The following is a 25557-nucleotide window of genomic DNA, read 5'->3' as shown; positions in this document are numbered from 1 at the left end:
CAAGGGCTTAGAGGACGACCAGTTGGAGGAACGAAAAGAGCGAAACCTCGACTTATTCCTACCCTGGACAGGTTTCCTGGCTTTAGTTTGAGGCATGGAAGTACTCTTCCCGCCAGTAGCTTCCTTAATAATTTCATCCAGCTGTTCACCGAACAGCCGGGACCCAGCAAAAGGGAGCCCAGCAAGGTGGTACTTTGAAGAAGCATCTGCCTTCCACTCTCGAAGCCACAAGATTCTGCGGATAGCGAGGGAATTAGCCGAAGCCACCGCAGTGCGGTGAGAAGCCTCCAGCATGGCAGACATGGCATAGGATAAAAAGGCCGAAGCTTGGGAAGTTAAGGCATCCATTTCGGGCATAGATTCCCTGGTGAGGGAATGCATCTCCTCTAGAGAAGCAGAGATGGCCTTGAGAGCCCACACTGCTGCAAAAGTCGGAGAAAACGCGGCCCCCGCCGCTTCATACACGGATTTGGCCAGAAGGTCAATCTGGCGGTCAGTGGAATCCTTAAGGGAAGTGCCATCAGCCACCGACACAACGGTCCGGGCTGTGAGCCTAGACACCGGAGGGTCTACCTTTGGGGACTGAGCCCATTCCTTGACCACCTCAGGTGGAAAGGGAAAACGGTCATCAGAACCACGCTTTGGGAAGCGCTTGTCAGGACAGGCCCTGGGCTTGGTCACAGCGGCCTGAAAACTGGAGTGGTTAAAGAACACACTCTTTGCTCTCTTAGGCAAGGTAAACTGGTGCTTTTCTGCCAGAGAGGGTTGCTCCTCATACTGGTGGATTGAGATCCAGTACAGAATTAATAGAAGCAATCAAGTCCCTAAGATCTGAGTCCCTTTCGGACAGATCAATGGGGCACATGGAGTTAGCCTCCGAGCCCCCTGTAAAGGCATCCTCCTCATCCAGCGAGTCAGCTCTGGAATCAGAGCCACGGGAGGACGAGGGAGAGGGAACCCTGCGTCTCTTCTTAGGAGGACGGGGTCTGGGCCCTGATGATGAATCCTCTGTGAGCTCCGGTCCTGAGAGCCCTAGCAGCAGAGGCACCCTGTGAGGGGGGCTGATGCATATTCAGCAAAGTCCTGGACAGAAGTCCCATGGACTCAGCAAAAGACTGGGAGACCTAGAAAAGGATTCTACCCAAGCCGGGGGTTCAGCCGCAGGAGCAGCCTGAGAAACCACTGGGGGTGAGACTCCAGGTTGTGGCACCGCCAAGTTAGAGCAGGCATCACAATGTGGGAAGGTGCTCGGTTCAGGCAGCAGGAGCTTACATGCAGCGCATACAGCATAAAGCTTTGGGGCCTTGCTCCTCGTGTTAGACATGCTGCTGGAGTGGGGGCTCTGCCAGAGAATGAACCCCAGAGAGTATATACAAGGGTCCACAACCGGAGACCGGTTGTGGCTTACCAGACCGCTGGAGCGGTGTTGTGTGCCCTCCAGATCCTGAAGCCCGGACCCCCAAGCACAACACCTCAGCAGAGATGCTGCAGACCAGCGCTGCAATGACTGATCGCAGAGAGAACGCTGAGAAAATGGCCGCCGGAGCGAAGAGAGGGGGCGGGACTTGCTTGAGGAGCGGGATCTGAAGGGCCATAGAGACCTACAGGGGAGGGGAGACACACTGCAGTGGGGAGTGTCCCTCCCATGTACAGAACGGCCGCCGGGAGGAGCCGAGCCTGTCCCTCTGCATGAGTGACATGCGAGGGCAGTGAAACAGAAACTAGGCCTCCGGCGAAGCCAGGGCCTAAATTTGAGCGGCGCGGCCGACGCGCAGGCACAACCGGCGCGGTTCTCAGGCGACAGCGAGAGAACCTGCCGGAAATGTCAGTAAACACAATAAGCACACTCTCCCCCAACAATAAAGTACAGGGACCCCAAAATCTAAATGTCTCAGGTACTTAGCTGCTGAGACGCAGGGCCAAGTCCCTGGGGATGAGTGCTCCGGTCCAGCAGGGTCCTGAAGGGCTGCGGATGGAGACCAGTGTCCTGCCAAGCATGGAGACCGTGCTGGCTCCCACTTCAAGCCAGAGCCCAGGAGGGATGGTGAAGGAGCACGGCATGTAAAGGCTCCAGCCTAGGAATCAACCTTACAACACCGCCAACACAGTGGGGTGAAAAGGGACATGCCGGGGGTCCAGACGTGGACCCCACTCTTCAATCTCGTTCCAAAGGGAAAAAAAAAAATCATATGAGAATGCATGTGTGGATGTATGCCTTCTGAACACAAAGCGATAAACTGGCCGGGTCTGCTCACCAGGGGGTGTATAAGCTCAGGGGGAGGAGCTACACTTTTAAGTGTAGTACTTTGTGTGTCCTCCGGAGGTAGAAGCTAAACACCCATGGTCTGGGTCTCCCAAAGGAACGATAAAGAAAGTAGGGAATAGCCATTTTTTTTTTTTTTTTTTTTTTAGGGAATCTCCTCTCTCACCATGTTTGCTACCCCATCTGAGGCAGAGACCCTGATTCCAGAGATGTCACTTACTGAGCTGTTTGATGTCATTTTCATCAAATCAATGTTTTCTCTGCTGCAGATCTAGCAGTTATACAGAGCTCATGAATATTCTGGACTACCTTTCAGCACGCCAAGTAGTCCTCTAATGATAATCTACTGCTGATTAAACAGTAGGTTTTATCAAAACTGCACAAAGCAGTCCAGTAAGTGACGCATCACTGGAGTCAGGATCTCTGTCCCTACATTATGCTGATCTCAGATTAGGTGGCAAAAACCTGGTGACAGATTCCCTTTAAGTATTTGGTTATTTGCATGTTCAATAGTACTGTCGTATTGTTTTCTTTTGGATTCTGTCAAGTGCTTTATCTTGTATCAACTATTTTTTATTTTGTTGCAGGTGAATATTTTCGGTCAGAGGAAAATGCAGATCAGTCCCAGGAAAACTTGAGCTCCTCATCTCTTCGGAGAAAACTGTTCTTAGATGGACAGTGCAATGGCTCAGTGTGCTCGTCGCCGAGCTCTCCTCCAGCAGGGTCATATGAAGCCCCTCCAGCCTCTCTGGGGGTTCTCTGCTCAATCGATCTCTCTCCTGTCCGGTGCAGAAGTCCCATGCAGACCCCCAGTTCGGTAATGGTCTTATAACAAATCTGAAATTGATTAGTTTTCTCACTTTAATATCAGTCACTGTCAGTAGGCTCCTTGTTACATCTTTTTTAGATGAGCAGGACCTGGCCTGTGATGGTAAGGGCCTGTGCACATGGTGTAGTTTTTGTCGCATTTTCTCTCTGTGCAGATTTATAACAATACCAGCAAAGTGAATGCTTATTTGGGAAAAAGCTTTCAAGAGGTGCCACAAAATGACACGTTAGCGGTTTAACATCTGCCCTGGTCAGGAGGGTGGGAAGAGGCTAATGGCAGAAAGGGATACTTGTAGAGGCAGTGCTTGAGTGAAGATTACAGCCTTGGTCCTTTTCATTGTGGTTTAGTGGTGATCTATGGCTCTAACTGGGCACAGCTTTATCATACTGGGAATTAGTTGAACATAAAGTTTTATACTTTGAACTGGTTTACGACGAGTGCTTAATTTTCTCTGCCTTTATCTACTTCTTAGGGTCAGTTTTCTTCAAGCCCGATCCAGGGTGGCAGAAGAGCATACAGCTTGGGGAGTATAGAAAGTCCTACGTTTTTTGAAAAATCTCCTATGAGAGAGATGTCACCAGCGTTTTCCCCCATATCCTCTGTAGTGGGAAAAGCCCCAATGGCAGGTGAGCTCAGTGTATTGTACTGGAATTTGTGGACTATTCTCTGCAATAGATGTCCGGCTTATAAGATATTTAATAATTATGATTGTTATTGTCTCTGCTCAATGTACTTTTTTATAAATGCCTCAATGTGCTATATAATAATGAAAAGTGCAGAATTTGATCATGATCATGTAGTCTTAGTTTCAATGGAGAAGTGCTCCAGCATGTGCACAACGGCTCCATCCAGTAATCAGACATTTATCACTTATCCTGTGGATTTGTAAAGAAGGTCTAATATGATAAAATGTAAGGATTTGGGGGTAGAAATGTTACCAGGAATTCTTAGCACATGTCCATGTACAATGTGACTAAGCTGTCATACATGGAGGTAGATTTTCAAGCTGCAGGTTGGGTGAAGAAATTTCTGCCTTTTAAAAATGTGTTCTGTGTATGTGAATGGGGTTTCTGGAGCTCGTATAGGGGCTTCTAAGACCCTAATTAGTTGAGTGGAACTTTTTTTTGCATTAAATTGGCTACATTTGAGTAAATTCAGTAACATCCACAGCATAATGTTGCTACGGTAATGCAAAGGGGATTTTCCACAAGCAAATCCACAGCAGGAAATCTTGTGCGTTTACTTCCTAAGCCTATGCATATATGGTGACTTGTAGATGGCGGTACAGCTGCCGAATTACTCCTGACCAAGTAGATTCAGGAAACTGTTGGTGGTTATTATCACTAAAGCAGCGGTTTTGCCATAATTCTCGCCCCGCCAGTGTGTTAAGCGGGCTTTACACACTGCGATCTCGCTAGCAAGATCGCAAACGATCGTACCCACCCCCGTCTGTTGTGCGTCACGGGCAAATCGCTGCCCGTCGTGCACAACCTCGCTTACCCCCGTCACACGGACTTAACTGTCCTGCGACGTTGCTCTGGCCGGCGATCCGCTTCCTTTCTAAGGGGGCGGGTCGTGCGGCTTGACAGCGACGTCACACGGCAGCTGTCCAATAGAAGCGGAGGGGCGGAGATGACCGGGACGTAACATCCCGCCCACCTCCTTCCTTCCGCATAGCCGGTGGACGCAGGTAAGGAGATATTCCTTGCTCCTGTGGTGTCACACACAGCGATGTGTGCGGCTGCAGGAACGACGAACAACATCGTCAAAAAAACTGCAAATGCATGTGACCGGATCCTTGACAAATGCATTTTCAATGGAATCGCGGTAAGATGCGCTTGCATGCGACATATACCGGATCCGTTGATTTGCTGGGTTTTTTTTTTTACCTTGTTTCAAAAACTTGTAGCGTTTTTGAGCTGCGTCCAAATACTGCATGTCACTGGATCCTGACTGTAATGCATGTGAACGGTGGTTAAGCTGCTTTCACGCTACGTTTTTTTTTTTAACATGCGTCATAAACATTTTTCTTCAGCGCTCTATTGGGAGACCCAGACGATTGGGGTATAGCTACTGCCCTCTGGAGGCCACACAAAGCACTACATTAAAAGTGCAAGGCCCCTCCCCCTCTGGCTATACCCCCCCGTGGTATCACGGGTTCTCCAGTTTTAGCTTTGTGTGCGAAGGAGGTCAGACATTCCATGCATAGCTCCACAGATTTTAGTCAGCAGTAGCTGCTGACTGTTTCGGATGGAAGAAAAGAGGACACATATAGTGTCCCCAGCATGCTCCCTTCTCAACCCTGGATGGTGTTGTAAGGTTGAGGTACCTATTGCTGGTACAGGGCTGGAGCCTGACATGCTGTTTTCCTTCCACATCCCCTTGTAGGGCTCTGTGGAAGTGGGATCCTGCCGGCCTCTCAGCTCTGATGCCGGGCTCCATCCACAGACCCATTAGAACCTGATGGAGACGGAGCAGGAGTACGATCAGGGACAGGGCCCTGCATCTTACAGGTACTCTGTGTCCCCGGCAGGCACAGACACACTCCGGGCTGGCTGGGTGTTATAGTGCGCCGGGGACCGCAACGTGGAGTTGGTGTCCCTACAGATTACTGGGGGATTGTTTGTGTTTGGGAACGCAGCGCCGACCCCCTCTGGACCGGGCGGCGCTGCTGTGACTTGTGGTGCGCCGGGGATCCGCCGTCCGCGCTTTTACGGCGGCGGCGGTTATAACTTTAGTCCCCGGCTTTTTGGGCCTAGGACGCCGGCAGCTCCGTTTCGTTCCCGCCCCCACCCTGTCATTCAGGGTAGGGGAGAGACGCTGTTCGCAAGCAGCGACGAGGGCTGGAGCCTGATTTACATGCTCCAGCCCTCACACTATGCACAGAGGGAAGCAGGCTTCCCGCTCTTGGCCAGGAACGCCCAGGGCCCGCCCCCCTTCCTCTCTCGAGACGCCGGCAGCCATTACATGCATGCCTGGCTGGAGGAAGGACGCAAGGCTCTGGGAGACCTGGACTAGGGGCTATCTGGCGACCACACACCCGCTTTTTAAGCGGGCGGTAAGCGATTTTTCTGTGCTGGTCCCTCTAGTGCCTCACTGTGTATCAGTGTACTGGATACAGTTATATAGATATTGTATTTCTTGCACTGTGAGGTGCGCTTCTGGCTGCATATCCCAGATCGCTCTGTGGAAGCAGCAACATGTCATCCTCAAAACGCAAGGCGGCCAAGGCAAAAAGGGCTGTGTATACTGCGTGTGCTGCATGTGGGGCTAATCTACCAGCAGGCTCTGATGACCCCCATTGTGTGCAATGCTCCGACCCGGTGCTGCTTCGCCAGCCGGAGTCAGGAGAGGTGGCGACCCAGGCTGAGACGCTTGTAAGTTCTGCCCCGGTGACAGGGACGGACTTTGCAGTTTTTGCAGATAATATGTCTGTATCTATGGCAAAAATCCTTGAGACCTTGCAATCTATGCATGGGGCTCAGTCTCTGGGCACGGCGAGGCCTCCGTCCTCAGGTCCCCCTTACTTGGAATGTATCCAGCCCACAGGGGGGTCCCCGGCTTCACAGGCCGAGGATTATGACTCAGATGATGGCCCCAGCCACCCTAAGCGAGCTCGCTGGGAAAGACCCTCGACGTCTTCACACTGCTCAGGGTCTCAGCGCAATCAGTCTCCCTGTGATGTGTCTGATGAGAGTGATCAGGAATCCACTCCTGGAACCCCTCTCAACCTGGATACCCCGGATGGGGATGCCATGGTAGACGACCTTATCTCAGCCATCAATAGGCTGTTGGATATTTCTCCCCCAGCCCCTTCAGCAGAAGAGGCGGCTGCGGAGCAGGAAAAGTTTCGTTTCCTTTATCCCAAGCGTAAATTGAGTGCTTTGTTAGATCACTCTGACTTCAGAGAATCAATCCAGAAGCACGACGCTCACCCAGAAAGGCGTTTCTCTAAACGATCTAAAGATACGCGTTTCCCTTTCCCCCCTGAGGTGGTCAAGCGCTGGACACAGTGTCCAAAGGTAGACCCCCCGATTTCCAAACTTGCAGCTAGATCCATAGTTGCAGTGGAGGATGGCGCTTCACTTAAAGATGCCAATGACAGACAGATGGACCTTTGGTTAAAATCTGTCTATGAAGCTATAGGCGCGTCGTTTGCTCCGGCATTCGCAGCCGTATGGGCACTCCAGGCTATTTCAGCTGGCTTAGCAAAAGTGGATGCTATCATGCATCCAGCAGTGCCGCAAGTGGCGCACCTTACCACGCAGATGTCGGCGTTTGCGTCTTACGCTATCAATGCGGTCCTAGAATCTACCAGTCGCACCTCAATGGCGTCCGCCAATTCGGTAGTTTTGCGCAGAGCCTTGTGGTTAAAGGACTGGAAAGCAGATGCTGGTTCCAAAAAATGTTTAACCAGTTTGCCTTTGTCTAGAGAGAGACTGTTTGGCGAGCCATTGGCTGACATCATTAAACAGTCCAAGGGTAAAGACTCCTCTTTACCACAACCCAGAACACCCAAACCTCAGCAGAAAAAGTGGCAGCAGAGGTTTCAGTCCTTTCGAGGTTCGGGCAAGACACCATTTACCTCGTCCAAAGGGACTCAGAGGACGCAAAGAAACTCAGATTCGTGGCGGACTCACACACGCCCCAAGAAAGCAAATGGAGGTACCGCTTCCAAAGCGGCTACCTCATGACTTCCAGCCCCCTCCCTCCGCATCGCCGGTCGGGGGCAGGCTCTCCCGCTTTTCCGGCATTTGGATGTCACAGGTCAAAGACCGGTGGGTGACGGACATTTTGTCTCGCGGGTACAGAATCGAGTTCAATTCTCGTCCTCCAGCTCGGTTCTTCAGAACCTCCCCACGGCCAGACCGAGCAGATGCTCTGCTGCAGGCGGTGGATTCCCTAAAAGCGGAAGGAGTGGTTATCCCAGTCCCTCCTCAGGAACAAGGGCAAGGGTTTTACTCCAATCTCTTTGTGGTTCCAAAAAAGGACGGCTCGTTCCGTCCTGTTCTGGACCTAAAACGGCTCAACAAACATGTGCACGCCAGGAGGTTCCGGATGGAAACCCTCCGCTCTGTCATTGCCTCAATGTCCAGAGGAGACTGCCTTGCCTCAATAGACATCAAGGATGCTTATCTCCACGTGCCAATTGCTACAGAACATCAACGTTTTCTACGTTTTGTGATAGGAGACGACCATTTTCAGTTCGTAGCTCTTCCATTTGGTCTGGCGACAGCCCCACGGGTCTTCACCAAGGTCATGGCGGCGGTGGTAGCAGTCTTGCACTCTCAGGGTCACTCGGTGATTCCTTACCTAGACGACTTATTGGTCAAAGCTCCCTCTCAGGAGGCATGCCAACTCAGCCTGAAGGCTACGCTGGAGACTCTACAGTCTTTCGGATGGATCATCAACTTTCCAAAGTCGATCCTATCACCGACTCAGTCACTAACGTATCTTGGCATGGAGTTTCATACTCTAGCAGCGATAGTGAAGCTTCCGCTGGACAAGCAGCGGTCACTACAGACAGGGGTGCAATCTCTCCTGCAGGGCCAGTTGCATCCCTTGCGGCGCCTCATGCATTTCCTAGGGAAGATGGTGGCAGCCATGGAAGCAGTTCCCTTTGCGCAGTTTCATCTGCGCCCACTTCAATGGGACATTCTCCGCCAATGGGACGGGAAGTCAACGTCCCTGGACAGGAAAGTCTCGCTTTCCCAGACGGCCAAAGACTCTCTACAATGGTGGCTCCTTCCCACATCATTGTCTCAGGGAAGATCCTTCCTGCCCCCATCCTGGGCAGTAGTCACGACAGATGCGAGTCTGTCAGGGTGGGGAGCAGTATTTCTCCACCACAGGGCTCAGGGGACGTGGACTCCGCAGGAGTCCACCCTTCAGATCAATGTTCTGGAAATCAGAGCAGTGTATCTTGCTCTACTGGCCTTCCAACAGTGGCTGGAAGGAAAGCAGATCCGAATCCAATCGGACAACTCCACAGCGGTGGCATACATCAACCACCAAGGAGGGACGCGCAGTCGGCAAGCCTTCCAAGAAGTCCGGCGCATTCTAATGTGGGTGGAGGACAGAGCATCCACCATATCCGCGGTTCACATCCCAGGCGTAGAAAACTGGGAAGCAGACTTCCTCAGTCGCCAGGGCATGGACGCAGGGGAATGGTCCCTTCACCCGGACGTGTTTCAGGAAATCTGTCGCCGCTGGGGAGTGCCGGACGTCGACCTAATGGCATCCCGGCACAACAACAAGGTCCCGGCATTCATGGCGAGGTCGCGCGATCAAAGAGCTCTGGCGGCAGACGCCTTGGTTCAAGATTGGTCGCAGTTTCAGCTCCCATACGTGTTTCCGCCTCTGGCGCTCTTGCCCAGAGTGCTACGCAAGATCAGATCCGAGTGCAGCCGCGTCATACTCGTCGCTCCAGACTGGCCGAGGAGGTCGTGGTATCCGGATCTGTGGCATCTCACGATCGGTCGACCGTGGTCACTGCCAGACCGACCAGACTTACTGTCCCAAGGGCCGTTTTTCCATCAGAACTCTGCGGCCCTGAACCTGACTGTGTGGCCATTGAGTCCTGGATCCTAGCATCTGCTGGATTATCTCAGGGAGTCATTGCCACAATGAGACAAGCTAGAAAGTCGAATTCGGCTAAGATCTACCACAGAACGTGGAAGATTTTCTTGTCCTGGTGCTCTGCTCAGGGAGTGTCTCCCTGGCCATTTGCATTGCCCAAGTTTCTTTCCTTCCTGCAATCGGGGTTAGAAAAGGGCTTGTCGCTCAGTTCCCTTAAAGGGCAAGTTTCGGCACTATCCGTGTTTTTTCAGAAGCGTCTAGCACGTCTTCCTAAGGTGCGCACGTTCCTGCAGGGGGTCTGTCATATTGTGCCCCCGTACAAGCGACCGTTAGATCCATGGGATCTGAACAGGGTACTAGTTGCTCTCCAGAAGCCGCCCTTCGAGCCTCTGAAGGAAGTTTCCTTTTCTCGGCTGTCGCAGAAAGTGGCGTTTCTTGTTGCAATCACATCGCTTCGGCGAGTGTCTGAGCTGGCAGCTCTGTCATCTAAGGCTCCCTTCCTGGTGTTCCACCAGGACAAGGTTGTGCTGCGCCCCATTCCGGAGTTTCTCCCTAAGGTCGTATCCTCTTTTCATCTTAATCAGGATATTTCCTTGCCTTCTTTTTGCCCTCATCCGGTTCACCGGTATGAAAAGGCCTTACGTTTGCTAGATCTGGTGAGAGCACTCAGAATCTACATTTCCCGCACGGCGCCCATACGCCGTGCCGATGCACTTTTCGTCCTTGTCGCTGGTCCGCGCAAGGGGTTGCAGGCTTCTAAAGCCACCCTGGCTCGATGGATCAAAGAACCAATTCTAGAGGCCTACCGTTCTGCGGGGCTTCCGGTTCCTTCGGGGCTAAAAGCCCACTCCACCAGAGCCGTGGGTGCGTCCTGGGCATTTCGTCACCAGGCTTCGGCTCAACAGGTGTGCCAGGCAGCTACCTGGTCCAGTCTGCACACTTTCACCAAGCATTATCAGGTGCATACCTATGCTTCGGCGGATGCCAGCTTAGGTAGAAGAGTCCTGCAGGCGGCAGTGACACCCCCGTAGGGGAGGGCTGTTTTGCAGCTCTAACATGAGGTATTTATTTACCCACCCAGGGACAGCTTTTGGACGTCCCAATCGTCTGGGTCTCCCAATAGAGCGCTGAAGAAGAAGGGAATTTTGTTACTTACCGTAAATTCCTTTTCTTCTAGCTCTTATTGGGAGACCCAGCACCCGCCCTGTTGTCCTTCGGGATGTTTTTTTGTTGTTTGCGGGTACACATGTTGTTCATGTTGAACGGTTTTTCAGTTCTCCGATGTTATTCGGAGTTAATTTGTTTAAACCAGTTATTGGCTTCCTCCTTCTTGCTTTGGCACTAAAACTGGAGAACCCGTGATACCACGGGGGGGTATAGCCAGAGGGGGAGGGGCCTTGCACTTTTAATGTAGTGCTTTGTGTGGCCTCCAGAGGGCAGTAGCTATACCCCAATCGTCTGGGTCTCCCAATAAGAGCTAGAAGAAAAGGAATTTACGGTAAGTAACAAAATTCCCTTCTTTTGCTGTAAAAGTGGATCCTGTTTTTACAAAGAGAAAAACGCATGCAAATGTATGTTATTTTGCAGGATCCTGCCACTTGAAGTTTATGGGCGGGCATTGAAGTCATGTGATCAGGAGTGAGGGTAACTGAACGTGATAGACTGGGAGCCGGCATCTGACAGCTGCAAACGCTAGTAATCAAGGTAAGCATCGGGTAACCAAACGAAGTACTTTGCTTGGATACCCGATATTTACCTTGGTTACGAGCGTCCGTAGCTGCTAGGAGCCGGGCTCCCTGCACACGTGACAAAGGGAAACATCGGGTAACTAAGCGAAGCGCATTGCTTGGTTACCCGATATTTACCTTGGTTACGAGCGTCCACCTCTCTCAGGAGGGGGAGAGAGACTGATCACGCCAGGCTGGTTTCTGGGCATGCTGAGTAGAGCAAGCAGGATCCTGTCTATAAGCATGCCAGCGTTCACATGCGTTTTGCGTCCAGTATAGTCAGGATCCAGTGAAAAACAGTATTTGGACGCACCTCAAAAACGCTAAAAGTAGCGTTTTTGAAAAAAGTTAAACTGCAAGTCGCTGGATCCTCACTATAACGCACGCAGACGCATGTGAACGCATGTTGACGCGAGTCCATTGCAAATGCATTGAAATGAAAACGCATTTGCACGGATCCGTTTTTGCGATAAAAAAAAAAATGTTCATGACGCATGTTAAAAAAACGTAGTGTGTAAGCAGCCTAAACTGATAAAAAGGATCCTGTTTGCTCTACTGAGCATGCCCAGAAAGCAGCCTGGCGTGATATTCTCTCCCACTCTCTCTGAAAGGATCCTGTGAAATAACACTTGCGCTTGCATACATTCATCACCAAATCAACAGGATCCAGTCATATGCGTCAAAAATACGCTGATGTGAAAGATCAAAGTTTGGAAACCCTGAGGCGCTAGAGGAAGTGAAATAAGATCAAATACGTGCACAGCAATGCCGTCTTGACACTTTATTGTATTATGTTCATTTTATGAGCTGCTTTTTTGTTTTTTTTGTTTCCCCCACCCCTTTTTAAAGTGGATTTTAGGTGGAATCCACCTGGGAGAAAAAAAGCTGTAGTGTGCACATAGCCTAAAGAAAATACCCAAAGTCCGAAAGGGATTTTATTTCCACCGAATCTGAAATTAGTAACCTGCTTCCATGTCCTCCATATTCATAAGCTCTGTATAGTCCCTCCCCCACTGTCTGGCAGCTTTCTGCCCATGCACAGTTAACACAGAAAGCTGCCAATTGGTGGAGGGGGCAAGGCCATGCAGGGTTCATGAATATGGAGGACTACATGTAAGCAAGGAACAGGGATTTCTTTATCGTTCCTTTGGGAGACCAGACCATGGGTGTTTAGCTTCTGCCTCCGGAGGACACACAAAGTACTACACTTAAAAGTGTAGCTCCTTCCTCTGAGCTTATACACCCCCTGGTAGCCAGTCCTAGCCAGTTTATTGCTTTGTGTCAGGAGGCATACATCCACACATGCATTCTCATCTGATTTGTTTGACTTTTGGAAAGAGTTTGAAGAAAAGCGGGTCCATGTCTGGACTCCCGGCATGTCCCTTCTCACCCCACTGTGTCGGCGGTGTTGTTAAGGTTGATTTCCTAGGCTGGAGCCTTACATGCCGTGCTCCTTCACCATCCCTCCTGGGCTCTGGCTTGAAGTGGGAGCCAGCACGGTCTCCATGCCTGGCAGGAGTCCGGTCTCCATCCACAGCCCCTTGAGGATTCTGTTGGACCGGAGCACTCATCCCCAGGGACATGGCCCTGCGTCTCAGCAGCTAAGTGCCTGAGACGTTTATGTTGGGGGTCCCGGTTCTTTATTGTAAGGGGAGAGTATGCTGTATATGATTGTTTTAACTTTTCCGGCGGGTTCTCTAGCTTTTGCCTGAGAACCGCGCCGATGGTGCCTGCTTGTCGGCCTCGCCTCTTAAATTTAGGCCCTGGCTTCATCGGAGGCCTAGTTTCATTTTCCTGCCCTCGCATGTCACTCATGCAGAGGGACAGGTTCGGCTCCTCCCGGCGGCCGTTCTACACAGGGGAGGGACACTGCTGGGGCGTCCCTCCTTCCCTGCAGGTCTCTATAGCCCTCCAGTTCCCGCTCTTTTATAGGAACGCCCTCTTCTCAGGCAGAGTTCACTCTGCTCTGGGACATCCTGCATTCTGCATCTCTGCTGAGGTGCTGCGACTGGGAGACCGGGCTTCGGGATCTGGAGGGCACACAACACCGCGCTCAGTGGTCTGGTAAGCCACAGCCGGTCTCCGGTTGTGGACCTCTGCATATTCTCCCTGGGGTTCATTCTATGCAAAGCCCCCACTCCAGCAGCATGTCTCACACAAGGAGCAAGGCTCCAAAGCCTTATTCTGCATGCACTACATGTAAGCTCCTGCTGCCTGAGCCGAGCATTTATCCACATTGTGATGTCTGCTCTAACTTGGCAGTGTCACAGCCTGGAGTTTCACCCCCAGTGGTTTCTCAGGCTGCTGCTGCACCTGTGATTGAACCCCCGGCCTGGGTAGAGTCCTTTTCTAGGTCCATATCCCAGTCATTTGCTGAGTCCATGGGGCTTTTGTCCAGGACTTTGAATATGCATCAGCCCCCCTCACAGGGTGCCTCTAATTCTCTTTGACAGAGGACTCCTATCCTCTGACCTCCGTCCATCGGAGCTCACGGAGGATTCATCATCTGATCCCAGACCCCGTCCTTCTAAGAGAAGGCGCAGGGTTTCCTCCCCCTCCCCATCCCACGGCTCTGTCTCAAGAGCTGACTCTCTAGATGAGGAGGATGCCCTCACTGGGGGCTCGGAGGCTATGTATCCCATCGATTTTCTCTGAGGGTGACTCATATATCTTAGTGATTTGATTGCTTCTATTAATTCTGTGCTGGATCTCAATCTGCCAGTGTCAGAGGAGCAACTCTCTTTGGCAGAAAAACATCAGTTTACCTCGCCTAAGAGAGTGAAGAGTGTGTTCTTTAACCACTCCAGTTTTCAGACCGCTGTGACCAAGCCCAGGGCCTGCCCTGACAAACGCTTTCCAAAGCGTGGTTCTGATGACCGGTTTCCATTTCCACCTGAGGTGGTCAAGGAGTGGTCTCACTCCCCAAAGGTAGACCCTCCGGTGTCTAGGCTCTCAGCCCGGACCGTTGTGTCGGTGGCTGACGGCACCTCACTTAAGGATTCCACTGACCGTCAGATTGACCTTCTGGCCAAATCTGTGTATGAAGCTGCAGGGGCCGCGTTTTCCCCGACTTTTGCAGCAGTGTGGGCTTTCAAAGCCATCTCTGCTTCTCTAGAGGAGATGCATTCCCTCACCAAGGAATCTATGCCTGAGATGGTGACCTTAACTGCTCAGGCTTCAGCTTTTTCATCCTATGCCATGTCTGCCATGCTAGAGGCTGCTCATCGCACTGCGGTGGCTTCAGCTAATTCTGTTATCCGCAGGATTTTGTGGCTTCGAGAGTGGAAGGCAGATGCTTCTTCCAAGTAGTTTCTTGCTGGGCTCCCTTTTGCTGGTCCACGGCTGTTTGGTGAACAGCTGGATGAAATCATTAAAGAAGCTACTGGCGGGAAGAGTACTTCCATGCCACAAACCAAGACCAGGAAACCCGCCCAGGGTAGGAATCAATCGAGGTTTCGTTCCTTTCGTTCCTCCAACTGGTCATCCTCTAAGCCTTCCGCCTCGTCCGCTAACTCAGCCAAGGATCAGAAATCCAACTGGCGCCCAAAAGCACGTCCGCAGAAGACCGCAGGAGGTTCTGCCACTAAGGCAGCTTCCTCATGACTCTCGGCCCGCTCCAGCCACGTCCTTAGTCGGTGGCAGGCTCTCCCACTTTGGCGACGCTTGGTTAAAGCAAGTCTCTGATCAGTGGGTGAGAGACATCATATCTCACGGCTACAGGATAGAATTCTCTTCCAGACCTCCAAACAGATTTTTTTCTCTCAACTCCCCCCTGCTCCAAGGCCGCCGCCTTCTCGCAGGCCGTGGCGTCCTTGCAGGCAAACTGAGTGATTGTCCCAGTTCCCGCTCAGGAACGGTTCAGAGGTTTTTACTCAAATCTCTTCCTAGTTCCGAAAAAGGACGGTACCTTCCGGCCCGTCCTGGATCTCAAGCTTTTCAACAAGCATGTCCGGGTGCGGCATTTTCGCATGGAGTCTCTGCGATCAGTCATTGCCTCTATGACCCAAGGGGAGTTCCTGGCGTCCATCGACATCAGAGATGCCGATCTACATGTGCCAATCGCAGTGTCACATCAGCGTTGGTTACGTTTTGCGATAGGAGAGGATCATTTCCAATTCGTGGCTCTCCCCTTCGGGTTAGCCACAGCCCCTCGGGTATTCACCAAGGTCATGGCGGCAGTGATTGCGGTCCTGCACCTCCAGGGGTTAGCAGTGTTTCCTTATCTGGACGACTTACTGGTACATCCAGCGCAGACTGTCAGCGGAGTGTTTCGCTCACTCTCGCCACCCTAGCCCAATTCGGGTGGATTGTCAATCTTTCCAAATCCACTCTGACTCCGACCCAGAGTCTCACGTACCTAGGGATGCAGTTCGAGACTTTGCTGGCACTTGTGAAGTTGCCCTTAGACAAACAGCTGTCACTCCGGTTGGCGGTGCGCTCTCTGCTGAGGCCCCGCCGTTATACCCTCAGGCGTCTGATGCAGGTGCTGGGTCAAATGGTGGCCTCCATGGAGGCGGTTCCCTTTGCCCAGTTCCATCTGCGTCCTCTGCAGCTGGACATTCTCCGCTGTTGGGACAAGCGGCCTTCCTCCTTACAGAGGTTAGTGGCTCTGTCGCCACAAACCAAGAGCTCTCTTCAGTGGTGGCTTCGGCCCCTCTCCCTGTCCCAGGGGCGCTCCTTCCTGGCCCCGTCCTGGGTGATTCTCACCACGGATGCCAGTCTATCCGGCTGGGGAGCAGTACATCTCCACATTCGAGTCCAGTCAGACAGCGCGACAGCGGTTGCCTACATCAATCACCAAGGCGGGACACGCAGCCGCCTGGCAATGTTGGAGGTCCAATGCTTTCTTCAATGGGCGGAGGACTCCAAGTCCACCATATCCGCAGTCCACATCCCTGGCGTAGAAAACTGGGAGGCAGATTATCTCAGCCGTCAATCCGTGGACGGTGGCTAGTGGTCTCTGCACCCGGCAGTGTTTCAGTCAATCTGCCGCAAGTGGGGCACTCCGGACGTGGACCTAATGGCATCCCGTCACAACAACAAGGTTCCGGTTTACGTGGCTCGCTCCCACGATCCTCGGGCCTTCGCCGCGGATGCTCTGGTTCAAGACTGGTCCCAGTTTCGTCTGTCCTACGTGTTTCCCCCTCTTGCTCTCTTGCCCAGAGTCCTGCGCAAGATCAGAATGGAGGGCCGTCGAGTCATCCTCATTGCACCTGCCTGCCGTGGCATCTTCCGGACTGTCCAGACCTGCTCTCGCAAGGTCTGTTTTTCCGCCCGAATTCTGCGGCACTCAAATTGACGGCGTGGCTCTTGAGTCCTGGATTTTGACGGCTTCTGGTATTCCTCCTGAAGTCCTCTCCACTATGACTCGGGCCCGTAAGTCTTCCTCCGTCAAGATCTATCACAGGACTTGGAAAATTTTCCTGTCCTGGTGTCGCTCTTCCGGCCATTCTCCTTGGCCATTCTCGTTGCCGACCCTTCTGTCTTTTTTTACAGTCCGGTCTGCAGCTAGGACTGTCCCTCAACTCTCTCAAGGGACAAGTCTCAGCTCTATCAGTGCTGTTCCAGCGGTGTCTCGCCCGGCTGGCTCAGGTCCGCACCTTCATGCAAGGTGCGTCTCACATCATTCCGCCTTATCGGCGGCCCTTGGATCCCTGGGACCTTAACTTGGTCCTCACGGTATTGCAGAAACTCCCTTTCGAGCCCCTTAGGGAGGTTTCTTTGTGTCGTCTTTCTCAAAAGGTGGCCTTTCTAGTTGCCATAACTTCTCTCAGGAGAGTCTCTGATTTGGCTGCGCTCTCCTCAGTCACCTTTTTTGTTTTTTCACCAAGACAGGTAGTTCTCCGTCCGACCCCGGACTTTCTTCCTAAGGTGGTCTCTCCCTTCCACCTTAACCAGGATATTTCCTTGCCTTCCTTCTGTCCGGCCCCTGTTCATCGCTTTGAGAAAGCGCTGCATACTCTAGATCTGGTGCGTGCTCTCCGGATTTATGTGTCTCGCACCGCTGCACTTAGGCGGTGCACCTCTCTTTTTGTGCTAACCACAGGGCGGCGCAAGGGTCTCTCTGCTTCTAAGCCGACCTTGGCCCGTTGGATTAGATCGACCATTTCGGACGCCTACCAGAGTACTCAGGTGCCTCCCCCGCCGGGGATCAAAGCACACTCGACCAGAGCTGTCGGTGCCTCTTGGGCTTTTAGGCACCAGGCTACGGCTCAACAAGTCTGTCAGGCTGCCACTTGGACTAGCCTGCATACCTTTTCGAAGCACTACCAAGTGCATGCTCATGCTTCGGCAGATGCGAGCTTGGGCAGACGCATCCTTCAGGCGGCTGTCGCCCACTTGTGAAGTTAGGCTCCGCCTACTTCTTAGTTTTTTCTGTTTATTCCCACCCAGGGACAGCTTTGGAACGTCCCATGGTCTGGGTCTCCCAAAGGAACGATAAAGAAAAAGAGAATTTTGTTACTTACCGTAAATTCTTTTTCTTATAGTTCCGTATTGGGAGACCCAGCTCCCTCCCTGTTGCCTGTTGGCAATTTTCTTGTTCCGTGTGTTATCACCGGCTGTTGTCGTGGACAGAGTCTCCGGTTGTTCCGGTTCTTACTCGGTTCTACTTGTGTGTGGCTATTCTCCTTCAGCTTTTGCACTAAACTGGCTAGGACTGGCTACCAGGGGGTGTATAAGCTCAGAGGGAGGAGCTACACGTTTGAGTGTAGTACTTTGTGTGTCCTCCGGAGGCAGAAGCTAAACACCCATGGTCTGGGTCTCCCAATACGGAACTATAAGAAAAAGAATTTACGGTAATTAACAAAATTCTCTTTTTTTGTCAAAATTACCACATGCAGCCCAGTCTATGTGGCAGGAATCTGCATCTTCTTCGGCGCTCCATTGGGAGACCCAGACGATTGGTGTATAGCACTGCCTCCGGAGGCCACACAAAGCAATTACACTAAAAAGTGTAAGGCCCCTCCCCTTCTGGCTATACACCCCCAGTGGGATCACTGGCTCACCAGTTTTCTGCTTTGTGCGAAGGAGGTCAGACATCCACGCATAGCTCCACTGTTTAGTCAGCAGTAGCTGCTGACTCTATCAGATGGAAGAAAAGAGGGCCCATATGGGGCCCCCAGCATGCTCCCTTCTCACCCCACTTGCGGTTTGTAAGGTTGAGGTACCCATTGCGGGTACGGAGGCTGGAGCCCACATGCTGCTTTCCTTCCCCATCCCCCTGAGGGGCTCTGTGGAAGTGGGATCTTACCGGCCCCCAAACCCTGAGGCCGAGCTCCATCCACAGACCCAGAGACCCTGCTGGAGGAGCTGAGTACAGTCAGGGACAAGGCCCTGCAACGTTCAGGTACTCTGTGTCCCCGCACAGACAGGCCACGCACACTCCAGGCTTGCTGGGTGTGCTAGTGCGCCGGGGGCACTAGCGCTGCGCGCTCGGGTTAGAGTCACTGCAGCTTAGCTGAGTGATTTTATGTCTTGGGAACTACCGCGCCGGCCGCTCCGGGAGCGGCGGCGCCGCTGGGACTTGTAGTGCGCCGGGGACTCGCGCTGCCCGCGCTTTTACGGCGGCAGCGCTCATAAATCTAGTCCCCGGCTTTTGCGGCCTAGTTACGGTTCGTTCCCGCCCCCACCCTGTCAATCAGGGAAAGGGAGAGACGCTGTTCTATAGCCAGCGCCGAGGGCTGGAGTCTTATTTACATACTCCAGCCCTCTCACTGGGCACAGTGGGGACGCAAGTTTCCCGCTCTTGGTCTCAACACGCCCAGGGCCCGCCCCTCTCCACAGGACGCCGGCAGCCATTCCTGCATGCAGTCTGGCTGGAGAACGGACACAGGCTCTGGGGGACTCAGACAAGGGACTCTGGCGACCACACACCCGCGTTTATGCGGGCGGTAAGCTGCACATAAGTGCTGGCCCCACTAGTGCCACAGTGTTTTTTGGTGCATTTTTTCCCTGTACCATATATATATTTATATTGCACTGTACATTCGCTTCTTGGCTTATACCCTACATTGCTCTGAGGAGACAACAACATGTCATCCGCAAAACGCAAGGGTGCCAAGGCACAGGCGGTATGCACTGCTTGTGCCGCATGTGGGGCTAATCTACCGGCAGGTTCCAATGACCCCCATTGTGTGCAATGTTCAATCCCTGTGCCACTTCGGCAGCCAGAGTCTATGGTAGTAGTGGCCCAGGCAGAGACGCCTGTGAACCCTGCCCCGGTGACGGGGACAGAATTTGCAGTTTTTGCTGATAAGATGTCTGTGACTATGACAAAAATCCTGGAAACCTTGCAGTCCAGGCCAGTTTCTCAGACCATGGACACTGCTGTGTCTATGCTCCCCGGCCCCCCTCAGTTGGAACTAATCCGTACTTCAAGGGGGTCCCAGGCATCACAGGCTGAAGACTCTGACTCGGATGACAGTCCCAGGCAGCCTAAGCGGGCTCGCTGGGAAAGACCCTCGCCGTCATCACACTGGTCAGGGTCTCAGCGAGACGAGGCTCTGTATGAGGAGACAGAGATGGGTGATCAGGAATCTAATCCTGACACCGCTCTCAATCTAGATACCCCTGATGGTGACGCTATGGTAAATGACCTTATAGCGGCCATCAATAGACTGTTGGATATTTCTCCCCCAGCCCCTTCAGCAGAGGAGGCAGCTGCACAGCAGGAGAAGTTCCATTTCCGGTATCCTAAGCGTAAATTGAGTACTTTTCTGGACCACTCTGACTTCAGAGAATCAGTCCAGAAACATCATGCTTATCCAGATAAGCGTTTCTCCAAACGTCTTAAGGATACACGTTATCCCTTTCCCCCTGACGTGGTCAAACGCTGGACCCAGTGTCCAAAGGTGGACCCCCCAATCTCCAGGCTTGCGGCTAGATCCATAGTTGCAGTGGAAGATGGGGCTTCACTTAAAGATGCCAATGACAGACAGATGGACCTTTGGTTAAAGTCTGTCTATGAAGCTATCGGCGCGTCGTTTGCTCCAGCATTCGCGGCCGTGTGGGCACTCCAAGCTATTTCAGCTGGCCTGGCACAGGTGGACTCTATCATACGTCCAGCAGTGCCGCGAGTAGCGTCCCTAACCTCGCAAATGTCTGCGTTTGCGACTTACGCTATCAACGCTGTCCTGAACTCTACGAGCCGTACCTCAATGGCGTCTGCCAACTCTGTGGTTTTGCGCAGAGCCTTGTGGTTAAAGGAATGGAAAGCAGATTCTGCTTCCAAGAAATGTTTAACCAGCTTGCCACTGTCTGGAGACAGACTGTTTGGGGAGCAATTGGCTGAGATCATTAAACAGTCCAAAGGTAAGGACTCCTCCTTACCCCAGCCCAGATCGAGCAAACCTCAACAGAGGAAGTGGCAGTCGAGGTTTCGGTCCTTTCGAGGCTCCAGCAAGACCCAATTCTCCTCGTCCAAAGGGACTCAGAAGGAGCAAAGGAGCTCAGATTCCTGGCGGGCTCATTCACGCCCCAAGAAAGCAACCGGAGGAACCGCTTCCAAGGCGGCTGCCTCATGACTTTCGGCCTCATCCCTCCGCATCCTCGGTCGGTGGCAGGCTCTCCCGCTTTTGCGACATTTGGCTGCCACAGGTCAAAGACCAGTGGGTAGCAGACATTTTGTCTCACGGGTATAGGATAGAATTCAGTTCTCATCCTCCGCCTCGGTTCTTCAGAACCTCCCCACATCCCGACCGAGCAAATGCCCTTCTGCAGGCGGTGTGCTCACTAAGAGCAGAAGGAGTGGTGATCCCTGTTCCTCTGCAGGAACAAGGAAAAGGTTTTTACTCCAATCTCTTCGTGGTTCCAAAAAAGGACGGCTCGTTCCGTCCTGTTCTGGACCTAAAGCTGCTCAACAAGCATGTGAACGCCAGGCGGTTCCGGATGGAATCCCTACGCTCCGTCATTGCCTCAATGTCTCAAGGAGATTTCCTTGCATCAATAGACATCAAAGATGCTTATCTCCACGTGCCGATTGCTACAGAGCACCAACGTTTTTTACGTTTCGTGATAGGAGACGACCATCTCCAGTTCGTAGCTTTGCCATTTGGTCTGGCGACAGCCCCACGGGTTTTCACCAAGGTCATGGCGGCAGTGGTAGCAGTCTTGCATTCTCAGGGACATTCGGTGATTCCTTACTTAGACGATCTACTTGTCAAAGCACCCTCTCAAGAGGCATGCCAACACAGCCTGAATGTTGCGCTGGAGACTCTCCAGACTTTCGGGTGGATCATCAACTTTTCAAAGTCAAACCTGGCACCGACTCAATCACTAACGTATCTTGGCATGGAGTTTCATACACTCTCAGCGATAGTGAAGCTTCCGCTGGACAAGCAGCGGTCACTACAGACAGGGGTGCAGTCTCTCCTTCAGGGTCAGTCGCACCCCTTAAGGCGCCTCATGCACTTCCTAGGGAAGATGGTGGCAGCAATGGAGGCAGTCCCGTTCGCGCAGTTTCATCTGCGCCCACTTCAATGGGACATTCTCCGCCAATGGGACGGGAAGACAACTTCCCTAGACAGGACAGTCTCCCTTTCTCAGATGACCAAGGACTCTCTGCAATGGTGGCTTCTTCCCACCTCATTATCACAGGGAAGATCATTCCTGCCCCCATCCTGGGCAGTGGTCACGACAGACGCGAGTCTGTCAGGGTGGGGAGCAGTTTTTCTCCACCACAGGGCTCAAGGGACGTGGACTCAGCAGGAGTCCACCCTTCAGATCAATGTTCTGGAGATCAGGGCAGTGTATCTTGCCCTATTAGCCTTCCAGCAGTGGCTGGAAGGAAAGCAGATCCGAATTCAGTCGGACAACTCCACAGCGGTGGCATACATCAACCACCAAGGAGGGACACGCAGTCGGCAAGCCTTCCGGGAAGTCAGGCGGATTCTGATGTGGGTAGAGGAAAGAGCATCCACCATATCAGCAGTTCACATCCCGGGCGTAGAAAACTGGGAAGCAGACTTCCTCAGTCGCCAGGGCATGGACGCAGGGGAATGGTCCCTTCACCCGGACGTGTTTCAGGAAATCTGCCGCCGCTGGGGGGTGCCGGACGTCGACCTAATGGCGTCTCGGCACAACAACAAGGTCCCGACCTTCATAGCGCGGTCTCGCGATCAAAGAGCTCTGGCGGCAGACGCCTTAGTGCAAGATTGGTCGCAGTTCCGGCTCCCTTATGTGTTTCCACCTCTGGCACTCTTGCCCAGAGTGTTACGCAAGATCAGATCAGATTGCGGCCGCGTCATACTCGTCGCCCCAGACTGGCCGAGGAGGTCGTGGTACCCGGATCTGTGGCATCTCACGGTCGGCCAACCGTGGGCACTACCAGACCGTCCAGACTTACTGTCCCAAGGGCCGTTTTTCCATCGGAATTCTGCGGCCCTGAACCTGACTGTGTGGCCATTGAGTCCTGGATCCTAGCGTCTTCAGGATTATCCCAAGGGGTCGTGGCCACCATGAGACAGGCTAGGAAGTCCACTTCTGCTAAGATCTACCACAGAACGTGGAAGATTTTCTTATCCTGGTGCTCTGCACAAGGAGTATCTCCCTGGCCATTCGCGTTACCTGTCTTTCTTTCCTTCCTGCAATCTGGGTTGGAAAAGGGCTTGTCGCTCGGCTCCCTTAAAGGGCAAGTCTCGGCACTATCCGTGTTTTTTCAGAAGCGTCTAGCACGACTTTCTCAGGTGCGCACGTTCCTGCAGGGGGTTTGTCATATCGTACCTCCGTACAGGCGGCCGTTAGATCCGTGGGATCTAAACAAGGTCCTGGTTGCTCTCCAGAAGCCGCCCTTCGAGCCTCTGAGGGATGTGTCACTTTCTCGACTCTCACAGAAAGTGGCTTTTCTGGTAGCGGTCACGTCTCTTCGGAGAGTGTCCGAACTAGCGGCGCTGTCATCCAAGGCTCCTTTCCTGGTGTTCCACCAGGACAAGGTAGTGCTGCGCCCCATTCAGGAGTTTCTCCCTAAGGTGGTATCCTCTTTTCATCTTAATCAGGATATCTCCTTGCCTTCCTTTTATCCGCATGCAGTTCATCGGTATGAAAAGGATTTACATTTGTTGGATCTGGTGAGAGCACTCAGAATCTACATTTCCCGTACGGCGCCCCTGCGCCGCTCGGATGCACTCTTTGTCCTTGTCGCTGGTAAGCGCAAAGGGTCGCAGGCTTCCAAAGCCACCCTGGCTCGATGGATCAAAGAACCAATTCTTGAAGCCTACCGTTCTGCTGGGCTTCCGGTTCCATCAGGGCTGAAGGCCCATTCTACCAGAGCCGTGGGTGCGTCCTGGGCATTACGACACCAGGCTACGGCTCAACAGGTGTGCCAGGCAGCTACCTGGTCGAGTCTGCACACTTTCACCAAACATTATCAGGTGCATACCTATGCTTCGGCGGACGCCAGCCTAGGTAGAAGAGTCCTGCAGGCGGCAGTTGCCTCCCCGTAGGGGAGGGCTGTCTTTGCAGCTCTAACATGAGGTATTTCTTTACCCACCCAGGGACAGCTTTTGGACGTCCCAATCGTCTGGGTCTCCCAATGGAGCGCCGAAGAAGAAGGGAATTTTGTTACTTACCGTAAATTCCTTTTCTTCTAGCTCCTATTGGGAGACCCAGCACCCGCCCTGTTGTCCTTCGGGATTTTTGGTTGTTTTTCGGGTACACATGTTGTTCATGTTGAATGGTTTTCAGTTCTCCGACGTTACTTCGGAGTGAATTTGTTTAAACCAGTTATTGGCTTTCCTCCTTCTTGCTTTTGCACTAAAACTGGTGAGCCAGTGATCCCACTGGGGGTGTATAGCCAGAAGGGGAGGGGCCTTACACTTTTTAGTGTAATTGCTTTGTGTGGCCTCCGGAGGCAGTGCTATACACCAATCGTCTGGGTCTCCCAATAGGAGCTAGAAGAAAAGGAATTTACGGTAAGTAACAAAATTCCCTTCTTTCTCTATATCATGCTGCTCTCAGATTACACAGCAAAACATGATGATGGATTCCCTTTAAAGACATATAAAAAGTTTTACATTCCAGTTACGACATTCACTCAGAATCCACATGGCTGACAAATGAAAAGTAGACCACTTCATCCTGTGTCGTTCTGTAGCTGTCCTTTTTATGGTCCCTAGTTAATAACGTGTAATCCTCTACTTACAGAACAGAAGAAGCTGTCTTTCCCTTCACCGGAGACGCTCTCTGCTTCCAGATCCATGGTTAACTCTTGCACTGCCAGTCCTCTAATTGAAGGCTGCTCTCCCATCAGGAACGTGTTTCAGATGAAAGCGAAGTCCTGCAGAGAGACTGCGCAGCACCGGACGTCTCTCTTTCAGATTCCCATTACCATAGACCGTGTAGAGGAGGAGAAGGAGAACTCTCCCCCCGCTCGCCTGTCCTTACCTGAAGGCAGTATTGTGTTACAGCTACATAACATGGACACGTATTCTCCGGACGCTCGTGTCACGCACTCCGCAGATAACCTCTCTCCTAACCCGTGCTCCCAGCCGGTGATGGTGCAAGCTGCAGATGAGCTGAAAGACAATGATACTGTGGAAATGGTGGATCCTACGGAGAGTGAAGACTATCAGATTTGGGTTAAGGATGCGGCGGGGAATGATAACACCCCAATGACCAGTTTCATAACTGGTAATACGTTTAGTGTAGAGATGTCTCACATGTGCATGTCTCCTTTAGCGGAGAGCAGTGTGATCCCCTGTGACAACAGCAGCATTCAGGTAATGATCTCCATGCATGTGTCCTACAGCAACTCGTATGTCTGATCTCGCTGCCTGGGGTTCCCAGTCATACAGTTCATGTACCAAGCATCATTTATTATGACCGCTTTTGGTTTTGTGCTAAACTTTTTTTTTTCTCTTTACTGCAGAACAATACCATTTCTCTATACACAAAATATTAGCTGCCAATAAGTGTGGTGCTCTGTATGCAACTTTACACCCAAAAAATAGTGCATATATATCCTGCCCTCATGGTGTTGGCATATAGTGATATTGCTTTTAATTTAAGAATTCCTCCACTTTCATAAGAAAGACCATTACAGTGCAGGACTATGCAGAATAATCGTTTTCTAAATTGCTCTAGTAGCAGTTTTTGATACCCCACAGTACAGAGCGCAGCAGGGTCTGCACCATAGTCGTTTTTCCTTTTGAAAGCGGAGGTGT

The 25557-nt window shown here is 52.2% G+C and overlaps 1 protein-coding gene across 2 annotated transcripts in view; it reads left to right on the top strand.

Annotated features, from left to right (window-relative positions):
- The window catches only part of BORA (BORA aurora kinase A activator), an 88634-nt gene that overhangs the window by 57915 nt on the left and 5162 nt on the right, over positions 1 to 25557 (top strand). For both annotated transcript variants that reach the window (XM_075336821.1, XM_075336820.1), the window contains 3 exons: positions 2851 to 3080; positions 3565 to 3718; positions 24539 to 25113. In XM_075336821.1, the coding sequence (XP_075192936.1) occupies positions 2851 to 3080; positions 3565 to 3718; positions 24539 to 25113 (959 nt within the window). The remainder of the gene's footprint in view (positions 1 to 2850; positions 3081 to 3564; positions 3719 to 24538; positions 25114 to 25557) is intronic.

This window comes from Anomaloglossus baeobatrachus, chromosome 2 (genome assembly GCF_048569485.1).
Source record: "Anomaloglossus baeobatrachus isolate aAnoBae1 chromosome 2, aAnoBae1.hap1, whole genome shotgun sequence".
NCBI lineage: Eukaryota > Metazoa > Chordata > Amphibia > Anura > Aromobatidae > Anomaloglossus > Anomaloglossus baeobatrachus.
This window is presented reverse-complemented; position numbering and strand designations above follow the sequence as displayed.